This window comes from Zingiber officinale, chromosome 5A, assembly GCF_018446385.1.
Source record: "Zingiber officinale cultivar Zhangliang chromosome 5A, Zo_v1.1, whole genome shotgun sequence".
Lineage (NCBI taxonomy): Eukaryota > Viridiplantae > Streptophyta > Magnoliopsida > Zingiberales > Zingiberaceae > Zingiber > Zingiber officinale.
This window is the reverse complement of record NC_055994.1, coordinates 139,237,268-139,249,538: the sequence shown is the minus strand read 5'-3', so window position 1 is coordinate 139,249,538 and position 12,271 is coordinate 139,237,268. Positions and strand designations below refer to the sequence as shown.

The 12,271-nt window shown below is 37.3% G+C and overlaps 1 protein-coding gene across 1 annotated transcript; it reads right to left on the bottom strand.

The window, feature by feature from the left end:
* Window positions 1-2,323: 2,323 nt before the first annotated feature.
* Window positions 2,324-4,906, bottom strand: LOC121983312 (protein indeterminate-domain 7-like). The gene is made up of 3 exons (XM_042536250.1): window positions 4,650-4,906; window positions 4,160-4,562; window positions 2,324-3,167 (listed from the first exon to the last, which is right to left on the bottom strand). The coding sequence occupies exons 1-3, from the start codon at window positions 4,828-4,830 to the stop codon at window positions 2,582-2,584; spliced, it is 1,170 nt and encodes a 389-aa protein (XP_042392184.1). The 5' UTR covers window positions 4,831-4,906; the 3' UTR covers window positions 2,324-2,581.
* Between the last annotated feature and the right edge of the window lie 7,365 nt (window positions 4,907-12,271).

Here is a 12,271-nt window from a genome sequence, read left to right as displayed (position 1 = left end):
TTAGTAGTTATCCAATAAACCTATAAATATGTAACTATTATCATGAATGAAAGCAAGTTGAGTTTACATTTTTTTTTTATTCTCTTCTTCTACATTTTTCTTCCATAATTCTTTTATTTTTCTCCCACAATGCACGCAAACACACACATACAAAAATCCTATACATCCTCTTTTCTTTCTTATTCCTCCACATCCGTTGACAATTAACTCGAGCGTCAAAGTGGTTGCGTCAGAACACCCTCTAGTCATCATTCTAACCTTCTTTCTTTCATCTTCTTCTATGCAGGGTCTAGCAGATCTTCTCACCAATACTCGTTGTCACCATATGATTGGCGGCAAAGGCAGCTTCTATGCCTATTTGTACCAGTAGTTCGTTCGTCGACATTCTTAGACAGGTTTGGTAATAAACTTTGCAACAACCTTAATGATGATCTTTTCAATAGCAAACAAATATTTCCAACGATATGGTTATCATCTGCAACGGTGCAATGATCTGAAGCATGTAAATGGCTTTTTCTTCCACAGTGAGTAGCACTCCTGTCGTTGTGCAATCTCGTGGCAAGTATCAAGACACCTTCTACTTCTTATTCACTTGATGCCCTTCCTCGTGCTTAGAACAACAACTTATGCGGGCTCTTGGAATCCTTGTATTGAAATCAAACTTCAGCTTGGGGTGGGATCTTATCTCATTGTTAGTGGGTTCTTCCTTTACATCGAGGTGAGATTTCTACTGCGATGACTTATTTTATTGTCATTATAGTTGGGCACCAACAGGCGAGAAGGTATCATTATCTTTTCCTTGTTTACTTGAGTTGAAATTAAAAATTATGGCCTTCTTCAATGACCCCGTTTTACATAGCAAGTTGATTAGCACTAGCGTTTTCAAAAAGAGGGAAAAGAGACGTAAAATGAGCTAAGAGATAAGGCTACCCAAGGCCAAGGGGATCATGCAATCGCTTTAAGAGTTCAGACTTGAGAGCTTTTGCTGTCTGGTTGTGAAAAACAAAGTGATAAAGAAAGGAAAAGGGCGACCTAGCAGACTTTTCTTTCGGGCAAATGGCATGTACTGTACTGGATCCTTCCCAATTTCTTTCCCAAAGCTTTTGGTTATTCTTTATCATCTGAAGGTTACTCTCCATTCTTTATCATCTCACGTAAAAGAGAAAGGTGAATATGATTTACCCTCTATTTTCATTTGATATCGGCGGTGCTTCCAATTATCAACCGATGTCATGCATGTTTTGATCCAACTACGTGGGTTGGCTAGAAATAATGCAGTTTTTGGTCGAAAGGGAATGCAATTTCGGTGAATTATCACAATTGAAGGTCTCTTTAAGCTTGCTCATTTCATACTGAACAAAAGAACAAAGGTTAAAGGCGAAGAACGCATGCTTTCTTATACATCTTAATGAACTCCTGAACCAAATTACAAATTTGATGAAAAGCTGGAAGTAATCTCTAGTACAGCAAGAATATCTGATCAGTGGCCACTACCTAACATCTTACGTGGAGTCTGTCCACCTCCAAATAAAAGAATCTGACTCTAGACCTTTCTTTTTCTCTGGAAGAAAAGAAGGTTAATGGTAAGAAAGAGTCCAGCCATGTCAATATTGTAACTACATAGCGGTAGGAAAGAATTACATACCTTCTCCATTTTTATCATTTATACCAATGAACTAAGCATAAGATTAAACGCCAATTTCTTCTTTCTTCAGGATTGTTGCAAGAGGGGACTGTTGAATTACAATATCATAAAGTTTTTGAAGGAACACTAATGCACATGCCTGTGTTACACTATCCGGAATTAAGACAACTGACACGGGATATTCCACACCCATAATTCTTAAGGAAATATAAACCAGATTTTAGGTGAAAGTACTTCACAGATTCATAGTGAATATTCCAAGATTTTTAAATCTTCTTCTGCGATTGCACATTATCTGTTGTCAAATTATAAAAATGCAAAATAATATTTAGATCGACACCTTATGGACCTAGACAAGTGAGAACGGAAATGTAAAATCACTAAATAATTTTCAAGAGTTTAGCCATGCTCTTATCTCACTCAATTTTTTTTTAAAAAAAAACTATAGGCTTTTTAGCAAACACAAAAGAATGCACAATTTGAAATTTTAAAGGTGCGCTCAATGGAAGAGTTGCCATTACAATTTATAATTCGATCATAAAAAACGAAAAAAAAATTGCAAAAAGCTGCTGGCCTCTAATCCCAATATAAAAGACTGGCCGCACAGATCGAGAAAGAAGAACATGAAAAAGACTGGAGGATCCACTTATTCACGCGTTGACCTTTGGTTTCAACTTTTGTTCTTTAGTCTGCACTCTTTTTCTCTTGCGCATTTGCCACCATTTCTAATGCTTTGTGCGACGGGACAATTCAAGAGCATTTTGGCTCTCCGTTCCACGTTCCTCTTTCTTACATCAACCCACTGAATTGAAATAATGAATTAAACCCACATTCATGCATGGTGGTAGTGATTATTGAGGGGGAGGCAATTCGACATTCATGATAGAAATTGTAAAGAAAACTAATTAGACATGGATTAATTAATACGTAGACTGATCAGTTCCATGTCCCGGTCACCGGGGGCAACATGGAGATTTGCTTGCTCTGGTCCCTCACCGGCGAAGCAGTCACCAAATCCATTAGTAATTCATTTCCGGGAGCCTCTCCGGCTGCTACACCGAGGAAGTCCCTGGTCCAACGATCGCCGGCTTTTTGCCACATCGTGAGGTCGTCGTAAATGCCGCCGGTTGCACCCGGACTGTAAGCCAGGCCACTTAAGGCGTTTCTGATATTTATAGAACCCATAGCTGTGGCCCTCTGGAGTAGCTCAGTGGCAGAGAGATGAGGTGATGAGGCGGTTCCGGTGGGGGGAAGGTGGTGGAGGAGAGAATTGGGAAAGTTAAGTTCAGGCTTGAGCTCCAAGTTACCTGATCCTAACTGAGTGCAGTCTGGGGTGGGGTTAACTATGAAGTTATGGTTAGAAGCTGAGAAGGGATCCCAGTAGGAGGAAGAGGAGGCGAGGAAATGATGAGGGTGGTGAAGTGGAGGGAATGTGGTTGCGGCGGCGGAGGCGGCCATGAGTCGTGAACTTTCTTCAGCTAAGGCGTCGCAGAAGGCCCGGTGCGTGATGAAGCTATCCTTCCTGCATCCATAAACCATAGTTAGTTAATGATGCTTGAATGCCTGCTTTTTGATATAAATTAAATGTATTTTAGCTGCACAAAAATTCCTGATTAATTCTTCAATTTGAATAAATTGTGGCATCGTTTCTTACTCGAAAAAGTGGATAGTAAGATATATAGGATTTTTATATTGCCTTACCTTTGTGTTTTCTGTGCTCTGTCGACTGTCAGTATCGTTCAGATAAATTTTCTCTTGAAAATGCTGGAGGAAGTTATATATGACTCTCGAAAATGTTAGTTGATTATCCTAGTTTTTCTCCCTCGAACATAAGGAAATGAAAAATGCAATAACAGCCAGGTACACCATGATTTGATTAATTATGTGTAGATCCAAAATTAGCTAAAACACTTTCATTTCTTTTTCTATGTATTACTTTCCCCCTCTCGTCCTTCATTTTGTTGTTCTGTTTCATTTCTTTTTACTCTCGTGATGTGTTCTTGTGTAGCCGTAGATTACCTTTGAAATATTTTATGACATTTCTTCTACAATCACTGCACTATACTAGACGAGTTCTCACGCATTCCGGCCACCTTGTTTAATCAACCTCGAACAACGAGCGCAGTTGACCATTCAGAAACTATAGTTTGATAGTTTTGCAGCTTTACAGAAACTTTATCAGTGCAACTAAAAAAAAAAAAAAGCTAGTACATTTATGGTTGTCGATGAACAAATATCCTACATATTTGTCAGCCAAAACCATGCATAGGACCTCAGCTATTTGTACAACAAGATCCACTACTCAAAATTAAAATACTTGCAGTACCAGTTTGAAAGAAGTCATTGTATAATTTTTCTGTATGCATTTAGTCTCAGAATATTAATCATAAGAAGCTAAGAGGCCTTATTTTTTATATTCAAACTATGATTAACAGATGATGCAACGCAGTTTGACAAAGAAAGTTCATACGTGATATATAATTAGTAAGGAAGATCATGATGACATCGACAAACCTTGCGAAGAGAGTGCCGCAGTCGCATCTGTACTCCCTTGTTCCACACGCCTTCACATGGGCTTTCCAATCGGAGTGCACGGCGTATCTCTTTGAGCACTTGTCGCATTTCCACTTCTTCTCTCCGTGTTTCCTGGAGAAGTGCTTCTTGATCCCTGTAAGGTCTCCGAGAGCCCTAGAAGGATGGTGATGCACACAGGACGGGTCTGGGCACACGTACACCCTCTTCCTTGTAGTTCCTTCCTTGCTGCCTCTCTGCCTCAGCTTCCAAGGCAGGTTGTGTCCCCTCCTGTGCAGCTGCAGGTTCTGATCCCTTTGGAAACCCTTGTTACATATCTCACAAATGAACCTATTGGTGGCCATCAGTGTTTTTGGTGACAAGGCCACGACTTCAGCGTCTGGGTCTTCAAAAATCAAGGGAACAATTTAAGAAGAAACAAGAACAAGCTAACTAAGGCAGTTAGTTTATTTCCGCTAAGGGTCGTACGTACCTGGATTCCCTGGTTGATTTCTCTTCTTCTTGGCCTTCGGCGGTGGCAATTGCTGGTTTTGCTGTTGGGATGTAAGCAAAGAGCTCAAGCTGAAGCGGTCATAGAGCACTTTGGTCTCACAGGAAACACTCGCTTCTTCGGAGATGGAGGTGGAATTCGACATTGTTGCTGATAAGAACATGGAGGAGATATTCTCCTTTGTTTTCTTTCTTTCAGCAACGAACGAAAAGGGACCATATAGCGGTATCCAGTCTCTATTCTGTTCTTATCTTGTACCAAAAGCTTCCGGAGGAGTTGACGGTCAAGAGAGAGAGAGAGAGCGCTTGCTTGCTTGAGAGAATAAACCCACTCCAACTTACAATCGCGCGATCAATCTTGCCAAATCGTGCGGCTGCAAGAAGGCTTCACATTATTTAGGCCTGTCGTCCCTTTCACGCCATTGTTTTTGTTTCCCCTCGGAAAAGGCATTAATGGAGGGCAGTAATATCATCATCACACAGACAGTTCACGCCACGCCATTGTCTTTGATTCAGTTTTTCCTATCTGTTTTTTCCACTTTTTTTCTTTAGGTCCATGACTTGATGAATCTTTAGATTTATGTCTTATCGCATAACACCCAAACCCCAAAGGTGCTTTAATTGGAATAATATGATAACGAAAGAAAGCACACAGTTTACTTACCTCGAACCGTGTATAGAAAATCGGTTTATAAAGTTTGCTCACAGCCTTTCCTATTGCTCAATTGATTGAGATATTATACTTATTCTCTTCCTTCCTATCAATCGTTTGCCTCTTCGAGGTTTATTAATGGGCATTACTTGATTGATCGGAGCTCTTTTTTCTCTGGATTTGGTTTCTGGGCCCTTATATATTCTTTAGTCTTTCTTGTTGGATTATCTCCCACAATTAGTGGTTTGCCAGTGCAAGTGCATAACCCAAGTTCTTCTAGGTGGAGTGCTCAAGAGGCTGCATTAAATGGCATTGCATTAATGACTGACTATGTCATACATATATGGCAAATATATATATAAAGCCAGCACCATGATCGCCTGAGCTATATATGTGTGTGTTTATGAGTGGTGGTCCATAGTTCTCCTTCATGTTATATATTTTTGTTCATAGAGTTGCAAACATACATGGAGAACACGCACGCACATATAGCCCTTGGTAAATAGAAAATTTGAAAAAGCTTCGAGGAAATTTTGCTCACATGAACTCCATGATCTCTCCTGCTATATATATCGTCTATTTATGCACAATCCCTGGCACTGTCTCACTATGCCTTAACTGTAATCTCATCCTGACACATTTTAGAAACGGTAATCTTGTTGATGACCGAGTGTTGGGTCGTGAGATGGCCTCCACTTAATATTTTGCCAATTGGGAAGGGGAGGTGACTGAGGTGGGAGCCTAAATGGAAGTTAGTATAACTCCAGTGTGGTATTCGTGGTGTTGTCGAAAGAAAGTTTTGGTATTTCTGGTGCGAGGGTTCCAATTATATACAAGCGCTAGTTAATTTGTTTAGGCCGGTGGCCACCTTGGCATTGTTTCTATTTTTCACTTGATTGCCAGCGGGTGAGGGGAAAAGCAATGAGGATTAACAAGTAGAACATTTAACGTTTCTTCTTTTTTTTTTTTTTCTATCTTTATTTCGCTTTTGTCATGAAATATGAGATGGGTGAAGTTCCGTTTATGCTGTCAAAGGAAACAATATTATACTGCCAAGTATCACCCAACTTCAAGTGTATTTGAGAAGATTAATATTTACATCTGCAAGTTTTCTATTTGGGAAGATTATTTTGGCACATGTCATAGCTTCTTATGTGAAAAAGCGATTATGTTTTGTTAAGGAGGAAAATTACGGAATTGGCTTATATCGACTGTGAAGTAGCTAGGGGTGGGAGAACTTTTTCTCCGATGGCATGCGTCTATTGGAAATTGAACCTAGCCATTGATCTACCACCGAGCTTCTTCTCTCATTGTAGCAAAAGATAATTATACTCATCTAAGATGTTCCTCACAGTCTATTTCCAAATTATATAAAGGGAGATAAATCATAGGATCAATTTATAGTTGACTGTCAAGTGTCTAACTAGAGGATGAGAGAAGTTTTTCCCTTAATATATGTACCATGGGCTTCTTCCATCACGATGAATAGTCAAGTAGTTATCTTTTTTACATAGTACAAGGTACAATCCTAATGGCATAATTGCAGCCATTCTACCACCAATACTAAGTTAATATCAATCATTGTCTTGCAAATGGTTTATGATTAACTCAAAGAAAGATAGTGTGATGTACCCGATTGAGTGTTAGGAGATTTGGGGAGTAAAATATAGAATAAAGTGGTAAAAAGATTGTAAAGATAATAGAAATTTATGTATCGTGCTTTGGGGAGTGTAAGGATTCTTAGGTTATCACATCATAAGAAAATTGTATTACACAATCTAAAAGAACTTTCAAAACTTTAATATTTATTTTATATCCCAGTATTATAGCAGTACATATATTTATACTATGACTCAAAAAATATACGAGATATAAATGCGAGACTCATGAAGACATATAGAAAACATAAAAAGATTTATAAAAATTCTATAAATTTTCAAGCATATTAAAATTGTTGGTCATTTAATATTGGCTTGTGACTTTTGACTTTAAACATTTGGAATTAATAAGTTTTATATCATTTTCTAAGTAAATTTATTATTTTTTAAGACATGGCAAATTAATAGTGGAGCTTTAGAATCTTTATTTCTACGTTTATAAATTTTTAATGGAGTTTGTTACTTGTCTGCATCAACTCTTCCCAAGTGAGAAAAACTCATCCTTGATGAGTTAAAAGCATAGAATCTTTCATAAAAGTCTCGATTTAGCTGTTGAAATTGATCATCAATAATTCATGTGCATTCAAAAAGGAGTTGTGTCTTCCATTTGATAAGATACTTTTGATAACCGCTTTCATTTTCAGATACAATCTGATGGTCAATTACTTCAATGTCTTCTTTCAATATTTGAATTAATGGCAAACTAGCATTATGTGTGTTACTGGTCATAACATCTTCGTGTTCAAAATATAAAGTGAGATCCTCAATGTTTAAAATATTACTAATATCCATGTTTGTTGGTAGATCAAGGACATAAGCATTAGAGTTGATTTTTTTTTTTAAAAAAAAACTTTGTAGGGCACAACATTCCTTGAATGAAGTTTCTTATAAACCCTTTTTGGATATCGTTCTAGCCTTATAAGAACCATAACCATATTGCCTTAAATTCAGTAAACTTTCTTTTCAAATTAACATATGTTTTATATCTTTCATTTCTAAGAGTAATTTTCCATTTGACATCATCATGTATATGTTATATGTGTTTGCTAAAATTGTTAGCTTCGACACTTGGTCTTGCCTCCGATGTTAAAGGTGGTAAATTATATTATTATTATTATTATTATTATTATTATTATTATTATTATTATTATTATTATAATATTTTTCTATTTATTAGCTATTAAGGATAGATTAGTCTTTTTCTTGATATTTAACCTAATTATATAAACATCTTATTATGTAACTTTTTATTAAGTTTGATGATAATAATAAAGCAAGCCCTGATTTTCTCTCTTTTAATTTATACACATAACTACATGGTGTCAGTTTCTTCTTATATAAGTTTGTCATTGTCTGGTATTTCATATATATTTTATCCTTGTGGGTTTTGGACTTTGGTGCCTCCCATCATATGTCATCTAATTTATCATTTTTTTTATTTCTTTTTCTCTCAGTTCATCTATATATATTGTGACTGCTGATAGTATTTCTATGTCATTAGTATGTATCGGTTCAATTATTACGTCTTGTTTATCTCTTACTGATATTTATTATATTCTAAGTCTTACTTGAAATCTTATTTTTGTTAGTCAAATATGTGAGTCTGGATACCTACTTTTTTTTTCTTCATCCAATTGTTATGTTCAGGATATGTAATCTTAGAGGCTTATTGGAATAAGTCGTAGGTAAGGAGAACTCTATATTTTGTATCAACTAAAAGTAGTAGATGTTGTAGCTTTAAGTGTGAATTTAACATCTTTTTATTTGAGTTGTTTATCTTCTGACTTTTATTTGTAGCGCTCTCATTTAGGTCATGTTTCAGCATCTTACTTACAGTTTTTAGCTTCTACAAGATTATTAGGATATTTTAAAGGTTTTGATATTTTTGATTGTAGTGGTTGTAAACTGATCAAATTTTCTGTCTTACTATTTTCTAAAAATCTTTCTTTTTCTTCCGCTCCATTTGATTTTATCCATTCTGTTGTGTTGGGACTCTCTTCTATTCCTACAAAAGGAGGGGTCAAGGTGTTATCTTTCATTTATTGATAATTCCACTCATTACTCTTAGGTTTATCTTATGAAACACAGTTCTAATTATCTTACAATTTTGAATAACTTTAGAGCTCTTGTGAAAGCTTAATATTCCAGTGTCATAAAGTACTTTCATTATGATTTGGAGGATGAATACACTTCGAATCATTTTTCACATTTCCTTGCTTCTAATGGTAGTATTCATTAAATCTCGTGTATAGATACTCCTGAACAAAATGGTGTGGTTGAACAAAACATAGATATCTTGTTGAAATAACTCATTTATTTTTATTATCTACAGTGTTCCTAGTACTTTTTAGGGAGAAGCAATTCTTACTATTGCTCACGTTATTAATAGAATTCTAACTTCACAAAATTCAAGTTTGTCACCTTTTGAAAAATTGTATGGGCATGTTCTTGCCTATTCCTCTTTGCATATTTTTGGTTGTACTTGCTTCATCCACATATCGAGCTCTGTGTGCTCTCTTGGATTATGGTATTAGTTAGAAAGGATATCATTATTTTGCTCCCGTTAGTCAAAAATTATATATCTCTCATCATGTTGTATTTCTTGAGCATATTCTAATTTTTTCTATTCTGGCTAGTTCGCATAATATGACAAAGTCAAATCTATTTTACATTGATCTTTTTAATACTAACACTAAGGAACCTTCACCGACAATCCCTACTGGTAGCTCAACTGAGTCTACTACTTTGGTTCCAGAGATATCCACTCCACATGCTCTTTCTTCTACCACGTCCACTCAATCATCTCCTAAGATTATAGATGATTCTTCTCTCCATCATCGTTAGTTCACTCATGTTTGTAAGTCTACTAAACTACCATATTTTACTTATACTCTTGTTATTCTCATTCTTTTGTTTCATTTGGTGCATCTATTTATTATCTTTTTGAGTTTGTATCCTATAGAGAAGTTGTTCGTAACCCACTCTGGAAAAATGTTATGGCTAGGGAACTCTTACATGGGATTTGGTACCATTGTCACCAGGAAAACATACCATTAGTTCTCGTTGAGTATATAAGATCAAAACTAAATCTGATGGATATATCAAATGATACAAAGTTCATCTTGTTGCTAAAGGTTATCTGATAAGTGTGAAGTATATAGGGTTTTTTATTGTGTTTTCATACTACATTCGACCCACTTTTGCATGCATGAACTGAGATAATATGATTTTATGCTTCATTTTTATGTTTTATTATTCCTAGATACTGCTTGCGTATATTTTAAATGACAGAAGTGAAGATTGGAGTGAAATGGGGAGCAAAAAGACTAAGCAAAGAAGCCTTACCTTGCCACAGGCGATCGTGCCTAGTGGCACAACCCGTGGCAGGTTCGGCTACCCTGACACGGGCTGTTGTGCCTAGTGGCATAACCTGTGGCAGGTTCGGCTACCTTGCCACAAGCGGTCGTGCCCAGTGGCATGGCCCGTAGCAGGCTCTGCTTCCCTGACACAACCTATCTGTGCCTAGCGGCATGGGTCAAATCATACTACATTCGGTCGCCTCACCATGGGAACCCGTGCTGAGCGGCACTGTAACGACCCGCCTTCTACTAACTAAGCTGTAAGGCCGATCGTCACATTATGCTGTGCTAAACTATTCCCTGACCATCTCTAGAACTAGATGCGGAAGCTGAACTAATTAAAATTTTGCTAAGCTATTAACATTTCTTGGTTCTACATGTACTAAGGGGTGTAATCTAAAGTATACCTAACATATACTACATCCCCTATGGTCAAGGAACTGAAATAAATGTTTTCCGGCTGTCATCAGACCTCCCAATCGATCCACAGATCGATTGGAATAGTCGGATCGATCCAGTGATCGATTCAACCGGCTACTGTATGCGGGTCATAGGTTGGATCGATCGAGTGATCGATCCAGCATGCTACTGTGCCCGGGACGATAATTTGGATCGATCGGCTGATCGATCCAGGCTGGTCAATCGATCCATTGATCGATCCCAGAGCTCTCTGTTCACGACGGAATTGGCTGGATCGATCGGCTGATCGATCCAGACGCCTACTGTTCGCGAGCTGAATCGCCCAGTCGATCAGTTGATCGATTGGAGACCCTCGAATCGATCAGCTGATCGATCCGAGTTTCTGATTTCGACCAAAGGTCTGATTTCAGCACTGATGCGTGCCAAAGTCATTACATAACACTATAAAGGCTAAGAGAAACATTCTACTAGGTAATGGCTAACATACTAAAATGATTAAGGCATAGAATACTAATTCATGGCATGTAAACATATGGAAACCAAAACTAATAAGGTTTTAAACTGTTCTCTTGCTAACTAACAGAAACATAGGATAACGCTTACTATAAGTACTAATGCATACTGAACACGTTCTAATGCATAATAAAATAAAACTGGATCCCTAGGATCTTTATTCCAGTTCCTTCCACACACATCTTGATCTGCATTGACCTCCAGCCTCCACTGCTAGTCCATTTTCCTTTTACCTGTATCTGCAGTATAAGGAAAATAGTATCTGTAAGCTAAAAAACTTAGTAAGAAACCATCTACCTCACTAAAATATGCATACGATGCAAATATGATTTTAAATCATGCTGTTTGAAAGGATATGCTAAGTATACTGAATAAACTAAACATGGCAAGACATATAAGCATACAATCATGGCATATCTAAAGTTGAACATGATATCAATCACATGGTAACAATGAAGAACTAAGCTGATACTAAAAACTGAGCTAAACTAATACTGAGCTACTGCTAGGACTGTACTGAATTCACGAACTAATTTGTGAAAGGTTGAAAATCATATACATATAATAAGTAAAAATACTAAACATGCTGCTGATGGGCCCTGACAACTGTACTTGCTGTGCGCGCATCCCTAACTAAACCCGGGATTGCAAGTTCCGAATCTAGTAGGGTTTACTAGGTTAGCTAAACCTAGGGACGACTATGGGAGCCCAACCTAATGGATATCTAATCCAGTACAGTGCCACTGAAAAGTAAAATACTGAAATAGCTAATACTATTTTGCTGAATCTAGGTTATCTGAACCTAGAACTAGGTTGTCTGAACCTAGAAGCGACTGTGGGAGCCCACCCATTTGGACGTCTAGTCTCATAAAAGCTGAAATAAAACTGATCATGCTAATTAACATGTTCTATGGCATTTAACTAAATGCCCACTGGACCATAAGGCTGTGCTAGGCATTTTGTCGAGCATTTGGCGCTCTCTAACTCTCCTCTCGATCGGGGA

What these genes read in the sequence shown, in the direction of transcription:
- LOC121983312 (XM_042536250.1), bottom strand. Translation starts at nt 4,830, where the DNA reads ATGTTCTTATCAGCAACAATGTCGAATTCCACCTCCATCTCCGAAGAA. An exon ending in AAATCAACCAGGGAATCCAG is followed by an intron (nt 4,563 to 4,649) that starts GTACGTACGACC and finishes TGATTTTTGAAG; the next exon opens with ACCCAGACGCTGAAGTCGTG. An exon ending in TGCGGCACTCTCTTCGCAAG is followed by an intron (nt 3,168 to 4,159) that starts GTTTGTCGATGT and finishes TTATGGATGCAG; the next exon opens with GAAGGATAGCTTCATCACGC.